Source organism: Pteronotus mesoamericanus, unplaced genomic scaffold (assembly GCF_021234165.1).
Source record: "Pteronotus mesoamericanus isolate MK-2021 breed Mesoamerican mustached bat unplaced genomic scaffold, CSHL_Meso_final contig_182, whole genome shotgun sequence".
NCBI classification, from domain to species: Eukaryota; Metazoa; Chordata; class Mammalia; order Chiroptera; family Mormoopidae; genus Pteronotus; species Pteronotus mesoamericanus.
The window spans coordinates 30,472,861-30,496,985 of NW_026555078.1; the positions used below are offsets into that span (position 1 = coordinate 30,472,861).

General features: G+C 36.3%; 1 protein-coding gene across 1 annotated transcript in view; it reads left to right on the forward strand.

Annotated features, from left to right (window-relative positions):
* The first annotated feature begins 11 nt into the window (after window positions 1-11).
* Window positions 12-24,125, forward strand: part of EXOC5 (exocyst complex component 5) — a 43,231-nt gene continuing 19,117 nt past the window's right edge. The window contains exons 1-12 of the mRNA XM_054567512.1: window positions 12-277; window positions 11,777-11,871; window positions 12,486-12,633; window positions 14,513-14,707; window positions 15,525-15,589; window positions 16,540-16,568; window positions 17,628-17,737; window positions 19,544-19,588; window positions 19,698-19,838; window positions 20,840-20,922; window positions 22,052-22,261; window positions 23,534-23,681. Coding sequence (XP_054423487.1) covers window positions 251-277; window positions 11,777-11,871; window positions 12,486-12,633; window positions 14,513-14,707; window positions 15,525-15,589; window positions 16,540-16,568; window positions 17,628-17,737; window positions 19,544-19,588; window positions 19,698-19,838; window positions 20,840-20,922; window positions 22,052-22,261; window positions 23,534-23,681 — 1,296 coding nt within the window. The 5' untranslated portion in view covers window positions 12-250. The remainder of the gene's footprint in view (window positions 278-11,776; window positions 11,872-12,485; window positions 12,634-14,512; window positions 14,708-15,524; window positions 15,590-16,539; window positions 16,569-17,627; window positions 17,738-19,543; window positions 19,589-19,697; window positions 19,839-20,839; window positions 20,923-22,051; window positions 22,262-23,533; window positions 23,682-24,125) is intronic.

Sequence of the window (24,125 nt, forward strand, 5' to 3'; positions counted from 1 at the left end):
CTTCCGGCGTATGAGGCGGTGACAATGGGAGCAGCGCGGGCGGCGCCGGGAGGCAGCTGACGGGCGTCTGAGGCTCCGCTTTATGGCCGCTCTCCAGCCCCGCCTGGGCTCGGTGGGAAGTCGGGGATCCCGCGGCGTCCTGGAGCCGGAGCTGGCGAGCTGAGCAGGGACCTGTGCGCCGCGCCGCTGAGGCGCAGCATGTGAAGAGGAGACGGCGTCCAGCGCGAGGCGAGCCTCTCAGCCGGCCGGGATGGCTACGACGGCCGAGCTCTTCGAGGTGGGTCCTGGCGGCCCTGCAGGGAGTGGCAGGCCCAGGGTGCAGGTAGCGAGGTGGGCGGGCTGAAGAGCGGTTGTTCACCCGCCGCCCGGGAGCAGCCCTAGGAAGAAAGGAGCGAAAACGGAGGGGTGGGGCGGTGGCTCTGGTGTCAGCGCGGGTGGAGCGTGAAATGGGGGAGGGGTGTCGCGGGGACCGGGGTTGGGAGGCTAGCGGGGGTGGGAGCCAGAGTCGTGAAGGAGGAGGGAAGGAGCGAGCCCAGGAGTTGGGGCGTTGGAAGATGTACTTGGGATGAGTGGTGGGAAGCGCTGACTGGGGCTCGGAAAGAAGAGGCAGGAGCCCCAGGTTGGGCGAGCCCCGTCTCGTCGCCTGGATCCTCGCGCAGTTTTCTCAGGGTGCCCCCTGAGACCTGGACGACTGGGGGCTTCCCGTTGTTTGTAATCATAACGTTAGTAAGTGGAAGTGGCACTGACCTCTTGTCAGTTTACCCTTACGTTGGAAGAGGCCGAAGTATTTTTTTTGGACGATAAAGGCCTAAGCCCTTCAGACTCAGTGGACGCAAAACTAAGATTAACGTTTGCGTGCGGGTCTGAGGGAGCTGCTGTGTGTTATAAAACCACCTAACTGGCAGCGAGGGGTCCGTAACGCGTGAGACAGTGAGCATTCTGGTGGGTGTCCTTGAGGGTTCTCGGTCTCTACAACTTAAAATTTAATTTAGTGAAATCCAGTGTGAAGAGCTGTGATGTTGGAGATAATAGAATAGGGAAATTCTCATTGGACCACAAAACAATGAAAGGGATAAAGAAACCATCTGCTTTTGTGAAAGAAATGGAAACGAGATATGAAGAAAAAGGAAGACCCTTTCTGTGTGTGCTTGTGTTTCATGTTGAGTAGCAAAGTAAGTAGTAATTGAGAAGGTCGCAGTTGACAGTAATTTCTCCGAAAGTGAAAATTGGATCCTTTTTCTGCTTTGGATTCAACAGCTATTTCTTTTCTTTTTCTTTTTTCTTTTTCTTAAAATGTAAATTGCGCAGTTTGTATGACAACTGGGAATTTTTCATGTTACTGTTACTGTATTTCGGGTTTCTGTCAGCTTTTGGATAGATACTGCTTTTGTTGAGAGGAATATCATGCCATTGTTATAACAGTTTGTAATAAAATAGTGATTTGTGAGTGAGAGGTTTATAGGTACAAGAAAGAACTTGGAAATACTAATTACATTTCCTCATATTTAAGTGTTGAGTACAGTGACTTCCCTGATTCCATCTGTTTATTGATTGACGCAGGAGCAGGGAGACATCGTTTTTGCTAAAAGCTTTTACTGTGTGTTGATGGGCAAGACTCGAAAGTAGTTCTGTAGTTCCTTCTCTTATTTATTTATTATTTTACATCTTAAAAAGGTAGAATACTGTTTTTGAAGCTGAGATCTTTAATTTACCTAATGAACTATTTGGCTAGCTAGCTTTTAATAGAAAGCTTACTTTATCATACAGTTCATAAGTCATTGATCTTTGAGTTAATTAATACTGTGTGTCATTCCCAATTGTGTTTCAGACAGTATCATGTCTTTTTTTCTTTAAATGTTTGATCACATGAGTCCACATAACTTTTTTGAACGTGTATTTGATTTCTGCTCCCCTCTGGGAGGAGGGATACATTTCGCTTTTTAAGGTCTCACCATTTAGTAAAGTAGTTAACCAAATTAGGCTTCAACTTAATCAGTGACTCCAGTTATGTGATAGCTGGTAATATTCGCTTACTGATACAGCAGCGATTTTCAACCGATGGGCTCTAAGAATTTTTAAAACCTGCAGTATCTGACTATTTAGTCAGGGGCACTTACCTCTTTTCTCTCAGATTGTCAAATAAAAACAAATGACAACGCCATCACAACAATAACCATCCACTGTGAATGAATCAAAATTATACCTATTTTTTGTCACATCAGCAAAAAATGGTTTTTTGGTGTGTTGCAGAGTTTTAGTAATTAGTTTCTGTGTGCCATGAGCTGAAAGTGGTTGAAAATTGCTGCTGATAGAGACAGCCTAGTTCTTTGGTCAGAGGGTTCATAGGGCAATTTTAAACATTCTTACGGATCTTAACTCATGTGACTTTCTTTTTCCTGACCATATATATGTAACTTGTTCCATCAATATGAAAAGCATTATTACATTAATAGTTACAGTTAAATAATTGTATGAGTAAGAAATGTATTTACCTTTTCAGCCCTACAATGGGCTCTTCTCTTGAAAAAGTTTTCATACCTAAGTGAAAGGTTTGTCTCTTTGCTCTAGGGGAAGGAGGGAGATTAAAAAAAAAACAAGAACAAATCTCAGTCAGTGCTGCTGTTTCCTGTTGCTGCTTGGATAGGATCTAGGTTGAAGGACAAGTCAGGGAGTGTCTTTTTTTTCCTTGCTTCCCTTTCTTAGTCACAGTTGGACAGCTGGAGAACTGTGGGAAGCAGAGGTCAGAACATAGTCAAGGATATTTTGTTTTTATGCATCCTGGTTTTAATGCACTGTTAAGTTGAATTGTGCTTTCATTTTTCCACATTGAAAGAGGTCAAATCAATATAAAATTATGCTTTGAATTCATGAAATCTCATTGGTTAACTCTACTTTTAAAATCTTGTTGGTCCTATGAGACTGCCCTTTTTTGTTTTTAAACATAAACACCTTAGTATAACAAAATCAACTATGGGATATTTTCTCAGTTTACAGAAATGATTAGTAAAATATTGTTCAGTTATTTTAATAATGAGTATCCTGGAAATTCACCAGAATATTTTCTTAGTGTCAGCCCTCATGGGCAAATCTTTCTGAAAGAATCTATGTGCAGTGTTTCTAAATGATCACCTTGGGATGGACAGTCTAAACAGGAATTCCTATGTGGTTTGGATTAATTAATCCTCCACATATAAAAAGTGGCTGGGGTATTAAATTCTTTTTCTGTTGTTGCAAATATTCTTTTTTCTTATTGCACTACTGAGGACATGGTACTCCCTTCTCACTTCCTTTTTTTTTTTTTCTCTTATTATTCTTTTGGAATCTTCACTTCTTTCTGGGCAAGTTACCTTAATGGGAGAGTTCTTTGTTAACTAGAGTCAATTACCCATTTATTCAACAAATATTTGCTGAGTACCTATAGAGTTCAAGATTAAGGTGCCAAGATTAGTGAGTCTGCATGCCATAGAAATACTAATTCTATGCTATGTGCTGCAAAAAAATTCAGTATGGTTCAGAGGCCAAGTAGGTTTTGGAAATAGGCATACTTTGTTTCTTTAGAGTTTTTCAATATGCCTTACTTAGTATGTTAAAAATTCTGAGAAGTTCATTTTCCCAACTTTTTTGACCATGATACTTTTATTTTGTAGTGCTTATTACTTTTGTGAATTCCATGGAACACACTTTGGAAAATGTTGAATTATATATAGAATCTTCCCTTATTGTTACATAGAGGAAGGAAAAACAGATATATAACTACATACTCTTGAAATAAAGTTATAAATGGTGTCAAAGAGGTCTAGATAAAGTCCTATAGGACTTGAGAGGATGGGTAGATTACCTTGGGGAAGTGTGAAAGGATTAGGAGATGGCACTTGAATGCTATACAAAGGATAAGTTAGATTTGATTTTTGTGGAACTGGGTGGAGGGATTTTCTAATGCAGCAGACAATGAAATCTAAGACAGAAAGGGAGGTAACTGTAGACCCTGGAGACTGGAAGAGTACATTCTGGCAGGAGGATAGCATGCATGAAGAAGGGGAAAGGCATATAAGGCAAATTGGGGTTTAATTGTAGAAGTCCTGAATGCCAGAATTAGGAACTAGGTTTCTTTTAATTTACTGTAAATGTAGGAGTCTTGATAATAATAGTATTTGAGTTCGTGTAATTTGACAATGGCATTTTGACTTCCAGGTTAGAATTTGAGTAATCAAGAACACATTTTTACATACAAAATTATGTCTCTTAAATTTTCAAACTAAGTTACAAAAGCTGTTTAAACAGATTTATCTCTTGTAGTGTTAATTAAGTAAATATATATTAATATGAGATACACAACTAAGGCCCACTCTTTTACCTTTAAGGTGCTGAAATGCTGCTTGTTTCATCCATATTAGCTGTTAAAGAAGTGTTTGTGGAACCTGGCTATCAATTAGAGTATCATGTATGTGAGAAAATGTATTCATTCAGCAGTTTATTGAGTTACCTTAACTACCCTAAGCCAGAAGTCATTCCAAGTACTGGAGTTAAAAGATGTTTTGATTTAAAAATCTAGTTGGGGGAGTAAAAGGGAAAGAATTCTTTTCTCCTCTCAACACTCTACCAGTGGTCTCATATCATGAACTCTGACACTAGCTGTGTGGGGATTTCCCCCACAATTCAGTTTTCCAGTAGACGCTGACTGGGTGTCCTACAATTCAACTTAATTTTGACATACTCTACCTTGAGTTAGCATCAGATCCCACAAGTTCAGGGCTCAAGTCCTACAAGATACCTCCACCTCAGATACCAGGTACAGTTCAGGTTGTTACCTGTACTTCTGACTGATTGGCTCTGTATTGGGGGTTCTCATGACCCCCTCTTCAGATTTGATAACTTGCTGGAAGGGCTCACAGAACTCAGGAAAACTACTAGGTTACTGGTTTATAATAAAAGGATATAACTCGGGGACAACCAGATGAAAGAGATGCATAGGGCAACATATGGGGGAAGGAGTACAGTGCTACCATGCCCTCTTTGGATGGGCCACCCTACCAGCATCTTGATGTGTTCAGCAACCTGGAAGCTCTCTGAACTCTACTTTAGGCATTTCTGTGGAGGCTTCATCACATAGGAGTGATCGATTATTAACTCAGTGTCTAGCTCGTCTCCCCTCCTTGGAGTATAGGGTGTGGGGCTGAAAGTTCAAGTCTTCCAGTCATACTTGATCTTTCTGATGATGAACCCCTATCCAGGAGCCCACGAAGAGTTTCTTCAGTAGAACAAAAGACACTCCTATCACCCAGAAAATTCCAAGGGATTTGGAAGCTCTATGTCAGGAAAGGGGGTCAAAGACTAAATATTAGAATAAAAGATGCTCCTAGCACTTTTATCACTCAGGTAAACTCCAAAGGTTTTAGGAACTCTGGCCAGGAACTGTGTACAAAGAGCAAAATACGTATTTCTTATGTCACAACATTACAGGGGACATTCGTTAACAGATAATGCAGTGCAGTGGGAGTACAGAATTTCTTTCCAGGGATAATTAGGAAAGGTTTCATATAGTAATGACATATAAATTGCATGTTGATAGATGATTCCAAGATTTAGATAGTTTAAGTAGATAGATGAAGACGACTCCAATTTGTAAGGTGAGGTGTATTCAGAAAATTTTGTGGAGAGGATGTGTATATGCATTAGGCTTAGGAGTGGTGACTCTTAATAAGGCATTGAGACCACAGGGGCAGTTGGGAGAAACTGAGAAGGCTTTATAAAGTCCGTGTCTAAGGGAGCTGACATGACTTTTTCTTGTGTGGGTGGAGGGAGGAGTGGAGAGACAGATATGGGTGGCTGTAACACATTGTATTGGATCTATTCTTGGGAAGATGCTTTAAGAAAATATAAAAGTTTAGTTGACTATCTAAAAGAAACAATGTTAAATTAGGGATTTATCTTCTTGTCCAAGAGTTTGATGTCTTAATTTTTAGTAGAAATAACACCAAACCTCAAGTTTTTCTTAACAATTGGTAGCATGTATAAGGAGTATAAATGAAATCTGTTTAATAGAGCAACACAGTAACCAATTATGTAAAGTCTAATTTAATATGATAGTATCTTAGTCTGTAGTGCATACTTCTTTAAGTATTGCTTTTAATTACTATAGTAAAATAGAAGGTGAAGATACACCTTTGTCAGGTTTACGACATTCTAAAAGATTTTTTTTGGGGGGGGATACTTGTTTACAACTATCCTTGAGAATCCTCTTGGCAGGACTTGGTCATTTGGAGGTCTTAGAGTTTGTTTGGCTTTTTCTCTTCGTAAATGCCTTTGTAGCAAGGTTGAGTATTAGAAAACAAGTTACAGAGATTTGGTTATATAAGCAGAAAGCAAGTTATGGAGATTTACTTGTTTTCTGCTTTTTTAGAACTTTGATTACATGAGGTTCAGTAGCTGATTTATCTTACACTTTTGTGGTAATTTGATTGCCTCTGAAGATAAAACCTGCACTTTGTTTCCACAACACTGTTCTTTCCTAATTTTCCCTCCTCCTTCACTGGTCTTCCTGCTTTGTTTCTTTTGTTGGATCTTTTTCTTCCCCCATCTCTAAAGGCTGGCACACTGTTCTTCTAGATGATCTCATCCAATTCAGAGGTTTTAAATAAAATCTTTAAAATTATACCTACTTTCATTTTCTTTCCTGTACTACAAACTTATTTTTCTGACTCTGTGCTTTCACTTGCATATCTAATAGGTATCTACAACATTACAAATGCTAAACAAAACTATTGTTCCCCTACCCTCTCTTCCATCTCTTTCCTCAGTCTCAGGAAATGACACATCCACCATTCACACAGTTTTTCAGGCATGAGTTTTACAGGCAAAACCTGTATGAATAATCATAATTCCATTTTTAAATTTCTCCCCACATTAATCCATAAGCAATTTATACAAGTACATCCTTTAAAATGCCTCATACCTGATCATTTTTCAGCACTCCTCCACTGCGACTTACATCTGAGCCATTATCATCTCTGATTAGATTACTGCGGTGTTGCAGGTTGAACTCTGAGAAGACTTTGAGACAGAGTTTAGTGTGCAGAATATTTATTAGGAAGTACCCTTGGGGTGAACAACTGTGAAGTAGCAGAGTAAGGAAGCAAGATTGGGCCCATGGAAAAGTAGGGCTACATTGCTGGTCCAGTGACAGTGTTGGTGGCCCCTATGGGGAGTTCTGGAACTAAAATGACCTATCAGAGTTGTCCTGCTTTGGACTATAGTGGTCAGACATTTTATGATCTCCATCTTAGTCAGTCATTGGATATAGACTGCATTTGGTAAAGGCATAACATTGAGTGAAGTGACTCTCTGCAGCTTAGGTTTTCTCTGAAAATACTGCAAGATGAAGCCTCTCTGAGGACAGCGCTGCTAAGAGCTAGAGCATGTCCCTTCTTGAAAGGCAGTCTGGGTCACTAGACTCCACTTCTTCATATACATTTGAGGAACAGCTCCTTTAGCTTTCCACTTGGGGTTCTTACCTTAGAAGAAAAATTATAAGTTTAGTGGGATGAACTGCAGGTGTTGCGTTGCAACTGATACTCATTGTTTCCCATCTCTACTCTTCATTCTAACCACCTTCCCCTGGCCCCTCTTCAGTTAGTACCTCTGCTATTCTTGGTGGTTCCAGTGGTTACTATACCCTTGTTAGACCAGAGCTACACTTGTCTATGTACTTTAGAATTGGTCGGTGGAGTATCAAGAGATTCCCTTGAGGAGGTCTGTGTGTCAAACATACTATTCCCTGTACTCATTCTGTAATAGCAGCCCTGCTTCCTTATGATGATTAGCACTGAATGCCCCTGACAAAGATGGCCATTTTTCACCTCCCCGCCTCCTTAATATAAGCAGCCAAAGTGTCCAGGCAGCACTTGTAGTTATAGTTTAAAGGGACTTACTACTTTTCCCAGGCGAAAGTGTTCCTCCTTGGGAGTGCAAGACTTTTAACCCTGTAGATGTCAGAAATACAGGAATAGCAAGCACGAAATTAGGAATCATTATAAATAGGGCCACTTTTGCTTTTACTCCTTGTTCCTAGACTCATGTGTTTTTCTCTCTGTGAGGACACAGCATGATATAAAGGTTTTTAGTTCAGAATGTATGCTACCTCTTGGAGGACAGTACTCCACCGTTATAGGCTATTGTCTCTGAACTGGTGCTTCAGCTCTGCCTTCAGCGGGCTGTTCAGTGCTCTGTCAGACTGGCAGCTTCTGGGTGGTATGGTTTGTAATATGACCAGTGGATCCCATGGTTACCTCCTTTGCTGTAAAATTGGTCTCTTGGTCTGATATGATATGTGGGATCTCATGTCAGGGGAACAAACACTCCCTCTGAGGAGAGACAAACCCCACTTGAAGTGTTTTTAATTTTAATCCGAATGAATTATTTTTCCCTACTGGAAAGGGCTCAATGTAGTCAGCTTGCCACCACATGGCTGGTTAGTCTACTGGAAGGATGAGGCTGTTAGGGCTCAGAGTTGGTCTCTGTCACTGTTAGCCTAGATAGTTGGCTTTCACAGTAGCTGGATCAGTCTAGGTAAGCAGGACCTCAATCTGTCGGGCCATGTTGTGTCTATACTGTGTTTGCTCTGTTCAGTGTACTAATGCTGGGCAGAGATTGGCTGATGTCAACTGGCATAGGCATTTTGTCGTCTTGGTTGTTTAATTCTTCTGTGGTGGAAGTCTGTCCTCTGGCGGTGTTAACGTGTGACACAAAGATCTTCACACTTCATGCCCACTCTCATGTATTCATTCACATGATTCTACCCCAGGCTTCCCTGTCTTCAGTCTTCCAATCTTTGTGCTCTGATAGCCAGACCTTTTGCCATTGTCTGTGAGTCTGTGTATATTTTGGCCTCAGGTCAGCCCTCTGTCCACTCAAGAGGATGACCAGGTGTATTTCCACAGTTTTGCCTGTTGGAAAGATACTTTTCTTGCCACTGAATTTCATGGCCACCCCTGAGTGAGGTTGTAACTGCAGCTGCTGTCCAGTTTTAGTAAGCACTCACATGCCTAGCCAACTCTCTATGAACCAAGCTCAGGCCTTTTCCTTGTCCATCAGTTGGTTGTAAATAAGGCCATAGGTGTACATTGAGAGAGGGAGGCTAGTGCAATAGTGGTGGGAGACATGAAAGTCTGGGCTACCTGCTTACGCAGTTTGCTTTTTGGTCCTGTTTGCATGTTTAATTCTGTGTTTACTACCTCCAATTTATGATGGATAGTTCCTAGGTTCACTTATCATTAGAACCCAGATAATGTTGCATCGTTCGAGATGCATGGTCATTTTGTGTCCTGTGGTCAGGTGTGCCATCTCTACCAGGGTCCAGTACCTACCAGGAGTTGTTTCTCTGAAGGTGTTTAATTCTCTGTGACTGCTGCTGGCATGATCTTGCTTCACAATCCAGGGGTCTGTGCTGTGATTATCCCATTGGACCTTGCCATAACTCCGTATGACATTGTTTTTTAACACTGATACCTTTAATATTTTAGTAAATACTGATTATTTTAACATTATAGGGTCTTCTAGGTTGTATGGCTCAGACAGCCAGGGTTGGTTTTATGGCCCCTACTTTTGCAGAACCCTCTTCTGATTTTGTGTTACCTGATATATGTGCCAGAGCAGGTGTGGAATATGCTGCCTCTACAATGTGAAAAGGTCTACCAGGTGTTGTGTGTCCTTCCTTGGTGGTGGGAGGTGCAAAAATTTGTTCTTTACTTTGGATGAGATGTTCAGCATGTCCCTGACCACCTTAAAATTTTACTGATTCACTTTGCCCTTGAATCTTTGTACAGTGGTATATCCTACTCTCTGGAGTATAAGTATTATATTAAGGCCCCTCCAATGTGCTAGCTGCTGCTTGCGTACCCAGCCCAACTATCATCATGTCAGTTAGTATGGTGGATTAATAAGATGTTCCGAGAATGTCATATGGTACAGATAACGTATAATACGGTGTTGAAGAGTTCACACTGCCTTGAAGCAAAATTAAATGTATACTATTGTTAGTTCTGTGTGACTGTGAATTGCCTGACCGTCTTTGCTGCTAGGGGTAGAAAAGTATGTATCTGCCCAATCATTAGCTATGTACCATGATGCTGGGAGATAACACATTGGTCAATTTTGAGGTAGTTCCCTCCAGGTTTGCCTGGTTTCTGAAAAACGTAGACTGATGAACTAAATGAGAAAATGATGGATAAAATCACTTCTGCATTTTTTAGATCTGGAGTCAGTAAACTTACAGCTCATGGGATCGATGCCTGTTTTTAAAGTTTAATTGATACTCAGCCATGCCCACTTGTTTATGTATTATCTATAGCTGCATTTGTATTGTAATGGAAGAATTGAGTAGTTGTATCAGAGACTGGCCTGCAAACCTAAAATACTGTCTGGCCCTTTAAGAAAAATTTTCTCGTCCTTGCTTCAGTGCTTTAAGAAAAGCACTAGTTTTTGCCATTCCACTTGATTTAGTACAGTGAGTTAGAGAGGGCCAATTTCAAAGACTTCTATTTAGATTTCCCCACTGTAATAGCCCTTATTGTATAGACCAAGTGCCCAATATGATAATAATGGTGATGATAAAAAGTACAAGGTTATCATCCATTGGTGTTAACTGTCACCTCTCTTTGGATCCCTTCCACACGTGGTTTCTGTGATCTAGTCCCTGCTTACTTCTTAGTCCTCTAATGGGTTAAGCTCTATCTTTCTTTCCTTAATGGTCTGGAAAACTATTTACTTCATTTTTGTTTGGCTGAATTTTCTTCTTTCCTCTGGTCTTTCCTTAATGGTCTGGAAAACTATTTATTTCATTTTTGTCTGGCTGAATTTTCTTCTTTCCTCTGGTCTCAGCTTAAGTACTATATTCACAGAAAGTTTACTTGTTGCTGCACTTCTTTCCATTCTTCTTCCATCCCTCACTATCTTCCTGTCCTTTTTGTTTCTGTTATACAGGGGTGGGCAAAGTAGGTTAGTAATAATAAATAATACAATAATATGTAATAATACAAGAATGAACTCTGTTTCATGTACTTGGCAACTGCCAAAGTCCACCCCTGTATACTCTTAAACTATCCAGGAGTTTTCTTTCCCTCACATTTATCACAATTGGTTTTTTTAAGTATATTTTATTGATTATGCTATTACAGTTGTCTTGATTTTTCCCCCTTTGCCCCCCTACGCCCAGTACCCCCCTTCCTTCCAGCAATTGCCCCCCTTAGTTCTTGTCCATGGGTTGTGCATATAAGTTCTTTGTCTTCTCCATTTCCTATACTGTTGTTAACCTTCCCCTGTCTATTTTGTAGCTACCCTGAACCTTTTCTTCCATTATGCTCCTTCCACCTAACCACTGATAATCCTGCAAATGATCTCCGTATCTATGATTCCCACCGAAGTACTACTTATTGCCCTCCAAAAATATTGTGCCTGTTAACATTTCTAACAGTAATGAGAATGTGAATTTCAGCTTACCCTTTCCTGCATTACATGTAATTAAAAAAGACTGTCACTTTGTGAGATTAAAATCATCATTTGACCTCATTTGATTATTTGTAAAATTGCATATTTTTCATGTTTCTTGACCATTTGTATTTCTTCTATTAATTGTGTCCTATGTTCACTTTTCTGTTGGGATGTACTGGTATTAGTAATTTAATTTTAAGTTCTCACATAGTAGAACCTGTTTAATTTTTGTAAGTGGTATTAAGTTATCTTCTATGAAAATTTTTAAAAGAACATGTATTTTGTAAACCAGGAGCCTTTTGTGGCAGATGAGTATATTGAACGTCTTGTATGGAGAACCCCAGGAGGAGGCTCTAGAGGGGGATCTGAAGCTTTTGATCCTAAAAGGTGAAGTAAATTTTTTTTCATAGACCCCATCTAGTACAAATTTGTGTTTGAAATAGATTTGGCTGTCGGAATTTCTTTTAACAATTAAGAATTTGTCATCAAAACACACAAACATTAGAAGTTGGGCACTGATTCCTCCCCGCCCCCCCCCCCCCCCGCCCTTTTACATTCCTTTTATTTTAGAGAAGGACTTTTAACTGGTATGAGGAAAGGGATTTTGTTACATTGTAAGAATTTAATGTTTTCTCAAATTAGTAATAAAAACATTTTGAATGTATCATTTTTTATGTAAATTGGGGGAACAGAAAGTCACAGTACAATATTTGAATATTGTACTTCACCTTGAATGCACAATATTATTTTTATGTAGTACTTTTACCTTTTGGTTGTTTCTTTGAAATTGGCTTCTATTTTGGGGGTTAATGGAGATTCTAGGTGAGGTTTTTATTCATGTCTGAGATGATCCCAACAAGACGGTATAGAGAAGGATAACATGGTCACCCTTAGTTCAAGAAATGCCTATTAGTACTTTATTTAAAATTATAAATGAACTGGTTAGTTACTAAAATTAATCATAGATGGATTGATACATATTCTTAATTTTCCTCTATTAGGTTATTAGAAGAATTTGTAAATCATATTCAAGAACTCCAGATAATGGATGAAAGGATTCAAAGAAAAGTAGAGAAACTAGAGCAACAGTGTCAGAAAGAAGCCAAGGAATTTGCCAAGAAGGTACAAGAGCTCCAGAAAAGCAATCAGGTAAATATTTAGCTAAACTATTAATAGTTTATGTAGCTATAATATCTTTATTTCCTTCCAACTTTAAGTTCTTAATAAACATCTTGTCAAATGATAGTAACTGTTGGAATTCTCTCTACTGCTTCCATGCCATGGAATAAAATTTTAGTGAATTGTTATCAGACACTCTTGGCAGTGGCTAACTACCGAGTGTTGGTTTGGGATCACAGTACTCCTTTCTTAAAATGGGGTGCTATACAGTGCAGAGTGGTCCTTGCAACCTCTAACAGTGCAGCCTTTTGGGAATGATGTTTCAGCAGACCTGTATCTTTAGGGGTTTGTTGTTAGGTTGGATATTTAGGTAGTCATTTGCATCCTCATTTAATCATAAAACAAAGTAGTACCAGGCTAACTGTTGCCTGGACGAGGTTTTTCCCTAGAGGAAACCTGGTTTGGGAAGTTTCACCAAAATCATGAGGTATGTGTCCTAATAAGAATTATAGTGTAGCTATGGGAAAAGTAGGTGCAGAATTCTTCCTTAGTCCAGTTTGGGGTAAAAATAACTTATCTGTTTAAACTGGCCCTACGGCTAAATAGGCCAAGCTTCTTAGGCCCTAGACTTAATCTGGAATCTCCAAATGCCTTTCACAACCCGGACCTGATCTAGAACTTGATTTCCCTTTATTAGTGTATAAGTTTGAGGAACATTGTTTAACTCTGCTGCCTCCTGGAGACCGTTCTTTGATGTTAGGGATTAGCAAACTGATCTCTGCTCAGTTTTCATTTATTTAGTCCTTCACTTAAGCATGTTTGGTTGTGAGAAAATATTTAATAAAAATGTCAGTAAATTACATGAAATAGAAAATGTATTTTTAAGTAGTTAAGATGATAGATTCCAAATACTTCTAAGGCAGTTTTCTTATGGTGGTAATAATAGTATTAACAGTTAATCTAACAAGTTTGGAAGCTAATGTGCTCTGCCAAATATTAGCTCTGTAAACTCAAGCAACTCAACCTTTCTTTGCCTCACTTTTTCATTTACATATAAAATAGGTTATAAGAATTAAATAAGTACAATAAATATAAGTAACATGCTTAGAACAGAGTCTAGCACAGAGGAAATCCTTAGTATATGTTTGCAGCTTTTCTTCCTCAATTTAAGGTTAGAACAAAAGTACTATACTGAATTATCAGCAATTTTGTTACTGGTAGTTCTAAAGCATTCATGCTACATAGTTTTTATCTTCCACAGGATAGTCAGTGTACCTTGGGAGAAGTGATATTCTAGGAAGTAATGTACCTTTGCCTAGGTAGAATAATTGTTAAATTTTCTGTTTTCAAAACTGGGCAAAAAACCCCCTTGTTTATGATACTAGCATTGTTCCTTAAATATTTAAAATAAATGTATGTTAAATATTCTTTTTAATCAGTGTCTCTTACTTCTAATGTGTTTTTGATTCATTTTAGTGTAGTAGCAAGTGAGTTGTTGAGTTGATCAGTCCCTTTGATACTTAGCTTATTGTTATCAGAATTATTTATGAGTTAGTACTGGGAACTTTGGTTTAGGATGATGAATAATAAATACCCTTGCTGTTTTGTTGATTAGCAAATGTATTCATGGTAAAATATGATGATTTTAATAGTTAAAAATATAAAAGTCTTCAACTGTGTTAAAAAGTTTTTAGTTTATGTACTGATCTAATGGGCATGAATTGTTTTTGTAGATCATCTCATAAATAACTTCTATGTTATGTTTAGTTACATAAGTTTGAGAGTAGTGATGAGTTGGTGGTTTACTTTTGATACAAATTGTAAGTTATTTCTGGGTGCTGTCAATGTATGATAAGTTAAAAACTGGGTTATGTTATTGTGTTTTATGCTTATGCACATTTTTTCCTAGGTTGCCTTCCAGCATTTCCAAGAACTAGATGAGCACATTAGCTATGTAGCAACCAAGGTCTGTCACCTTGGAGACCAGTTGGAAGGGGTAAACACACCCAGACAACGGGCAGTAGAGGCTCAGAAATTGATGAAATACTTTAATGAGTTTCTGGATGGGGAATTGAAATCTGATGTATTTACAAATTCTGAAAAGGTGAGCACTGTCAGAAGGATAAAAGCAAACTACAGCATTAATAACAATGTCCTAATTGTAAGTTACAATTAGTACTTTCCAGAAAAGAACTTCAAATCACTGAGTAGCTGACTTATTAAAAGTTGTTATTCTTCTGAAATGTAAATTAGTACACTTGCCTACAGATTGCTGATGAAGTATTTATATTTCAGTTTTTAGTTGGATTACTTGGCATTTTTCTTTATGAAATTATGTGTGGTTTAGAATGCTGAGGTAACTGTGTTGAGTATTTTTTCTGTAACTGATTTTTAGTATTAACAGAATTTCTATAGTTTTTGAATAGTTACATTTTGAGGTTAGTCTGACCTAAATCATTGATGAGTTGAAAAGTGGCATTGTTGTTTTATTCACTTAATTTAAAGTGGAATATATGCAGCAATATCATCTGAATAATTTTCTTAAATCTTGTTTACTCTTTCTGGGTTCATAAACTCAGAAGAAACTTACACTTTTGCTTTCAGTAAGGAGTGAGTTGAATTTTTCCAGAGTTAACAAACTTCAGGTTTCATTGGGAATTATATTATAAAATTTTGTGGTATTATAAAATTATAAGATTTTGGTGCTAAAAAGACAAACGTATGCTTTACTAACTCATTAGTGATAACCCAGATGTATTCCTGTTGCTCAAAATATTTTACCTGTTGTGGATTTTAAAAGAAAATTGTTTGGGTGAGGGTTTGTGGGCATATATAGGGGAATATTACTATTTTCAAAAGTAAACTTTTTTTTAATATGTAAGGGTTTTTTTTTTAAATTACTGCTTTTATTTTTTTAATAGATAAAGGAGGCAGCAGACATCATTCAGAAGTTGCATCTAATCGCCCAAGAGTTACCTTTTGATAGGCAAGTTTATTTCTCAAGAGCTAATTTGAATATATGGTATAATTAATAGAATAAACTTGTATTTTTTCCTGTATGATTTTGCTCATTAATTCAACAAGAATTTATTGAGTGCCTCCTTTGTACAAGGTACAGTATATCATAGTTGAATGAAAAAATATGGCCTCAGTTTCTAAGTTTAATAATATACCTTGAAATAATTTCAATCCTTTGTTTTCCTTCTGTGGAAAAAATGATGGAGAGTTTTGAAATGTACTAAAGTGAGAGTTTAAAATTTAATATTTTGGACTTTGATAACCAAGGTGGGAGGAGATAGAGAGAGGTTAAACATAGGACCATTCAGTTGCTTTTTCCAATTTCTAGACGAGTTCTTAAGTCATTTAAGATCTAAAGCACCTTTGAAAACTGATGAGCCCTGGTCAGGTGGCTCAGTTGGTTGGATATTGCTGTACACTTAAAGTTTGTAGGTTGATCCCTGGTCAGGGCACATATCTGGGTTCTGGGTTCGATCCCCTGTTGGGGCGCATACAAGAGAGGCATCTGAGTGATGTTTCTCCCTCACATTGATGTTTCTTTCTCTCTCTGCCCCTCCAGATGCAAGTGAATATGACTAAGGGCGATAGCTCAGTTTTGGGGCTGACTGAATTGTTAATGCCTCATATAGTTCTTCCTATGTAACACGGGAATTGGTTATTCAATGTGAATTTCCTAAATGAGAACCAGCCATCCCTCTGAATTGCTGAAATTTAGTTTTGTCACCTGGCTTGCTTCCTGGGAGTACTCTCTCTCTTCTGGTTTTGTCTTTTTCTTCCTTTTTTTTTTATAATGACCTTTATGATGACAGAGGATTCCCATATATTCCCAAACTCAGTTTCCCCTTTTATTACTATTTGATATTACTATGATACATTTGTCACAACTAATGGACTTCATCATTGGTTTTTATTTTTCAGATTTTCAGATGTAAAATCCAAAATTGCAAGTAAGTTGGGTTCTATTTATTTAACTGTTTTGAACAAGTAATAAATTTTTTGTGTAAAAGAAAAAGTAGTAAAAAGAGGGATAGTGGAAACAATGTCACCCTTCTACCCTATCCCTGAGTTTGATTGCTTTTCCTTGAAACAACCATTACAAGTTCCTTTAGTATTCTTCCAGAGTAGTTGGGTATACAAGCAGAGAACATGAATCATGTACATATGTGTAAAATTTAGTTCTACTATTCCCATTTATTTTAAAGTAATTAGTAGCATACTATACAAATAGCTTTTACCTTCTGTTTTTATTTTAACAGTGTGTCTTGGAGATTGTTTTGTATTTATACATGTATCTCTAGAGTAGGTTCTTTTTTTAAAAGCTAAGCTCATATGAGCATTTTAGTACCTATTCAATTCCTTACATGACTAGTTTGATTCTTGCCAGTGTTTGGATTATATTTTAGGTAGATCATTCTAGGTTTCTGGAATAGCAACCGTATTTGCAGGCTCTCATAGCAGCCTGAGTCAGTTTGAGAGGCCATTTTGCATAGAAGTTTTAAAGAACTATGTTTTCCCAAAAATTTTAGAATAAGGATGGCAGTTGGACTTTCTGGCAGTGTTTGTGATCGCTATAGATTAGTCCAAAATTCAGTTACTTGTTCAGAACTGTGACAATCTCAAGAATGTAGTGAATTGAGTATCGTATTTTGTCTTATGGTGAAATTTGGTGTTGAATCCACTGTTGTTCAAGGTAAAGGCATCTGAACTCAAGTAAAAATTTCTATAGTCCTCCATACCCTTTCTGTAGTTTTTAAGACTTTCCCTATCTCATGCTATCAGAGATTCCACTTAGGAGATTTTTCCTAGTCAGCTGCTTTTTAAAGTAATAGTGGTAAACAGCAGTGAAACTATGGGAACTCAGTTGCTTTATTGGTTTGGGAAGATTTTTTTGTCTTAAAATATAGATTTATATACCACAGTATATTGTGGGGTCTAGATTCACTGCAAGTAACTTAGATACTGTATCTATCTCATTGTAGCTGAATGACTTTCTTTTTTATTTTTAGGTAAATACCATGATTTAGAATGCCAGCTGATTCAGGAGTTTACTAGTGCTCAAAGAAGAGGTGAAATCTCCAGAATGAGAGAAGTAGCAGCGGTTTTACTTCATTTTAAGGTAAATAGTAAAAATTAAAAGTGAAGATTAGTCTTCAAGGCTGTGGAGATTAGATAAACTCTATATATTATATATATTATCTATATATTATAGTCTCTGATTTTCCCCTATTGGTTGTATGACTGTCATAATGATAACTTTTATTGTTTTGAATAGTGTGAATGTACATTTCATATCTCATAAGTGATGTTGAATTTTAGGTATTTAATATTATTTAAATAGGTATTCTATAACACTAATATTTTATCAGACACCAATGTATATATTTGATATCAGAATATATCAAGCTATATGACTTTTTATACAGTTTGACATAGAAAATCATATTGTTTGCCTTCTTGGTTTATAATGTATTTTTTTTTCAGTCAGGCATTATATGAAATAGGTCAAAAGCAAGAAGACTTGACTTTAAGTATCTGGTGGAATGTAGGAACCATGGAATATATGAAATGTGACTAGTTAAAGACTTAAATTAAATCCAGAGGATCTCAGGTGATAATACAAAGGAATATTCTATTATGGAATTGTATTCCTATAATTTGAATTAGGAAGAGAATCCCCTATATGGGAATGCAAACAAAGTGCTTAAAGAAATAGTGCCTTTTTGAGTCTGTTTCTTTGTATCAGATTTGGGAACTATAATCCATTTGTTGGGCTTTTCATTTAAGTGCCATATCTAAGTATTAAGAATGGCTCTTGAGGTGGCAGAACTGAGGGGAAAAAGATGAAGGGATTCAGAAAAAAAAAAAAGAAACCCAAAAAACTCATAGACACAGAAAACAGATAATGGTTACTAGAGGGAAAGAGGGTAGGGGGGAATAGAAGAGGGTATGGGGGTGTAAATGGTGATGGAAGGAGACTTGACTTAAGGTGACGATAGAATTGTACACCTGAAACCTATAGAATTTTATTAACCAACGTCACCCCAATAAATTCAGTTAAAAAAGAAAGAATGGCTCCTGAGACAGTGTACTTCCTATTGCTTACCTTACTTGTTTATATGCATGGTTTGTTAATAAGCAAAAATCTCATATTTGAGCTTAACATGACAAATTGTTTTATTTAAACACATTCTATTCATGCCTTGGCTGGTGTGGCCCAGATGGTGGACCATCGTCCTGTGGACAAAAAGGTCTCACATCTGGTCAGGGCGTTTCCAGTCAATGTTTCTCTCTTTCAATCTCTCTCTCTCTCTCTCTCTCTCTCTCTCTCTCTGCCCCGCTCTTCCTCCATTTCTCTCTCTCTCAAGAGCAATAAAAAAAAAAAAATGTCCTTGGGTGAGGAGAAAAAAATATATTAAACACATTTTATTAAAATGGATCCAATTTTTAAGGCAAATTTCCAGAATGGTCAGTTAAATACAACTCTGTCTGCTTTGAATCCAAGACAGGAAAAAAGGAAATGTAGATACATAAAACCTTTTCTCAAGACCTTGAATCTGCGTGTGTATGTGTGCGCTTGTGCGCACATTTTAGTTTCAGAGTTGAAAGGGATGACTTGGTGATGACTGGTAAATGACTATAAAGAACTCAGTTATACCTCAGTTTTCTTCTTTCAAGTCCCACAACTGTTGGTCATTCCTTGGGACATAGACATAGCTTTATTATATATAAGTTGGGGCAAAATTAGATTTACAGTTTGTATGGAAAATAATTCAATAATTAACAAATAATAATACAAAAATAAACTCTGGTGTACTCACAACATAAATCTACTTTTGCCCCACCCTGTATAATAACCCTTTTATTGAGATTATTATTATAATTTAACCAGAACAGTGATAATGTATTTCTTTCTTCTTCATAGGGTTATTCCCATTGTGTTGATGTTTATATAAAGCAGTGCCAGGAGGTAACGTAACAGTATACTTTATTTGATTTCATTTCATTTTATGTTTATTTGTGTTTAAAACTCATTTAAAAATTATGTATTCACTGTGTAAAATGCCTCTGCTATCTAGGGTGCTTATTTGAGAAATGATATATTTGAAGATGCAGCAATACTCTGTCAACGGGTGAACAAACAAGTTGGTGATATCTTTAGTAATCCAGAAACAGTACTGGCTAAACTTATTCAAAATGTATTTGAAATCAAACTACAGGTAATTTTAAATAATGACTAAGTAGTCCTTAATGCAATGTGTGATTTTTTTCTCTATATTTTAAAAGCCTTTTAAAAATGAGTTTACTATGTAATGCCCATAAGTAGTAATCTACTTATTCAGTGAAGAGGTTAGGAATGACAGTGTCATGCTTTTTAAAAAATGTTTTTTTGAAAAAAAAAACGGCTAATCACTAAGTGTCATCAGAGCACATGTTTTAATTTTGTTTACCAATAGTAGCACTAGCAACAGGTTATTGAAGGATACCCTTAGATTTTTATTTATATTGGGTCCTCACATTGACCAATATATGGCATTTGTGAAACTGAACAAGAATTACAAATGCAGTCTGTAAAATTTTATGTAATATGGTACTTACATGAAAGAAAGAAAGAAAACACAGGAATTTAATTTGCAACATTTACTCTCTTAGCACTATACTTTAAAGCAACATTTCCTAAACTGTGTTTATCACTCGATTAAGAAACATGTAAGTGTTTGTTTTTAAAACACAAATCACGTTTTTTAATAGCCTTTAAAGGTACTAATGTGTATGTGGTTCTCTGGAAGTGGTGGTATACTGTATAACATTTCCCGATTTTAGAGTAATGCCTATTAATGTCTGAAGGGACACTAATGCTACCAAGACAATAGTTTGGTAAATGCTGCTTTAAGGAATTGACTGCATTGGTATAATGAGTTTTGTCCTAGGGGTTTTGTTGTTTTTTTTAAAAAATGTACTTCATGAGTCAGGATAGGCCATTAAAAAAAGACAGGATGTTTTGAAATTCCTAATACTTATTCCCAAGACTGATATAGATGGACTAGTGAATATAATGGTAAAATTTAAAACCTGTTTTCTTACATTTTTATATTGGTCTATTTTCTGTGCATTACCTTTTCCATTGAATTGTAAGTCAGAATATTTTAAGAATGTGAAGTTAATTCTTGACTATGTAATTTAGTATTTACTTGACAAAATGTTGACTTTTTTTTTTTAGAGTTTTGTGAAAGACCAGTTAGAAGAATGTAGGAAGTCTGATGCAGAGCAGTATCTCAAAAATCTCTATGATTTATATACAAGGTATGTTTTTAATTATTAGAAAATAATAACAGATCTTAGATTATTTTTGGAAAATGAGGAAGTATTCAGATATTTTTGAATAACAGTTTGGCAGATAGCAATATGCCTTTTAGCATTAAATGCTTGGCTACATGGACTAGTATTGTATAAGAGCAGCATTCTTGGTATGTTAATTTAAGGGGTTGGATATTATGCTTTATATTAATGTACTTTAATGAAACAAAGCTTTGTTTACCTTGTTTAAACTAAGACTTGAGAGTTTTGTTTCTGATTTGAATTGTAAGCTAGTTCATTGTTCTTCAATTTTTTTCTTCAAGATCTAGTATAATTACATTTATCTACAGTTAAAACTTTAGAAATTGAGAAAGGAAGTGACAGATTCTTCAAAAATGAGGATTTCAGCCTTAAGTCCAATGTGAGAATTTGTCTTTTTTTCTTTTTGTGAATGGCAGTGTTAAACTTAGAAATATTATATCAGAAGCTTCATATAGAGTTTTTACCCAGACCTATTGCTTATTCTTCAGTGTCATCTTTTTGGGAGGAGAGTTTTAAAAAGTAACCATAATCTGAAAGTTTCTATCAGTAACAGTACTATTATGAGCCTGTCTTCAACAATGGGAAACAAAGTTAGAGAAAAGTTCACATGGATGAACATAAAAGAGAATGATCAGGGAGTAGACTTCTCAGTATTCTGGCTTGTGTGCATGTCATACATGAATGGCATTAAAGAATGCTTGAAGCCATTCAGCCACTGGTTGCCGTGTCTAGACTGGTTGGTTTCCTCAGTTTCCTGAGTCATCCCTAGGAGTTTACTGCAGCTTTCAAAGCCATAATGTTGCTTCGAAACCTATATAATCACATTAAACAGTGTAACTTCAATAATGTAATAAAAACTGCAAAAAGAGAAAACAAACCAAAAAATCCCATAATGTTGTTTGTGATATTCATTCTACTCTACATATAACTCTATACTGCTACTCTCTGCATCCTAGTAAGTACCTTACCACATTTTAAGAATGGTGGTTTAACGTAAGTAATTAAAGTCACATTGTAAAAATATATATTCATTAATATTGTTATTATACCTAAAATATATATTAATCTTTTTTTCCTTCTCTTCCATGAAAAGAACCACAAATCTTTCCAGCAAGTTGATGGAGTTTAACTTAGGTACTGATAAACAGACTTTCTTGTCTAAGCTTATCAAATCCATTTTCATTTCCTATTTGGAGAACTATATTGAGGTAGAGACTGGATATTTGAAAAGCAGAAGTGCTATGATCCTACAGCGCTATTATGATTCAAAAAACCATCAGAAGAGATCCATTGGCACAGGAGGGTGAGTGTTTCTGTTAAATATTCTATAATAAGACTAAATACATTTAAGAATTTCATTATATTTGGACAGACTTATCAAATATTGAGCCATTGGAATTTCCTGTGAAAAACTTTTCAACCCAGTTTGTTTATACTATTGATCAAATCCTGTCTCTTGAACCACCTGTTGAAAATGACCTAACATAACAATTAAAATGTAAAGCAGAATACCAGTACTATAAAGAGTTCTACAGGTTCTTTTTTATTTTCAATTTTGGTAAAGTGTTCCAGGTTATTAACTAGGAGGCACAATTATTTTTTTTGTTGACTGTTGTAGGTGTGAAAAAAAAAAAGCAAGGAAACACTGAACTTTTTAATGACTTGTACATAAAATTAATTAAAACCCTAAAACTTGTGATTGTTCACATACTTTAAGAAAGTGATTTGCTGTAAGAATTGGTGGCACCTTACTAATCTACACTGCAACTATCTAGAACCCCAGCTGATTCTAGGATGAAGCAGAATGTCTTCTGTGGAGCCCTATAATCAGGGTTCAGAATCCACTTACATACACACCCAAATCAGTTTCTTATTTCCCAGTTTGTCATATATTAAATAATGATCAGGGAGAGATTATAATTAGGAATAAAAATTGACATCTGAAGAAGCAGCAAGTAAAGGAAGAGAAAAAGAACAGTCATAAAAAAATTAGTTGCTAGTACTCTGGAAATATATATTTTAGGAGCAAAAAAAGAAAAAAACCAGTCTAAGCTTCTAATGATACCATCATGTAATGTTTAAAGTGATCCTTAGTCATTAAGAAAAGCTAAATCATGTTTAATATATCGTGTTTAATAATGAAGAAATGTGCAATATGTTTATTGAGATTATTAGGACCATTGTGTTTAAATGGTTAAATATATTTTTAAAAGATTAAAATTTTAAAGTTTATTTTAAGCAGGACCATTTAGTTATCTAGACTATTACCTTATTTGGAATAGCCCACTTCCTAGAAAACTGAACAAGGAGTTTTTGGGTACAGAGTCAGAAGTGTAGAGCTGACATAGAGATCATAACTCCAAATCTCCTAATTTTTCAGATGAAAGTCTTCTGTTTAGAGATTTAAGGCCTACCCCTCTTTTCAGAACTAATGATAGAAATTAGAACTTTCAGGCCTTCTGGGTATTGGTCAAATTTTTTTTTATTGTTGATATATACTAAGTTTGAGAGTATTTAAATTGAAATCTATGTATACTGAAGTGTTCTTTTTTAACTTATTGATATGATGCTCTAGTATTCAAGATTTGAAAGAGAGAATTAGACAACGTACCAACTTACCCTTGGGGCCAAGTATCGATACTCATGGGGAAACTTTTCTATCCCAGGAAGTGGTGGTTAATCTTTTACAAGAAACCAAACAAGCCTTTGAAAGATGTCATAGGGTAAGAGTAATTGTAAATTGATTTTATTTATATATAATTGTATATTTTAAGTTTTGCCTTGTTTATACTAAGATGTAAATCTTCTCTCTGGTTAGGAACAACCATTTTTTATATTAAAAATATGTAGGATTTTTGTTTTAGAGAACAGAATTACTTTTAAATTATTTAGAAGTAGATTTGTAAAACTGTTATGGTATCATACGCCTAGGTGGCATGATGGGCATATGTGATACAGTAATACTGTTAATTTTACGAATGCTGAAAATATATTAAAATATTTCTAAAGCCTTAGGTCATCTGACATATAGCTGTCAAGATTATACAGGGTGGGGCCTGGGTTTTCAAAGCTAAGTAGGATATCTTTAAGAAGATTCTGGCAGGCTGTTTTAGGCAGAGAGAATAGTACAGACATACAAAGATCAATCATGCAGCATAAAAATGCTT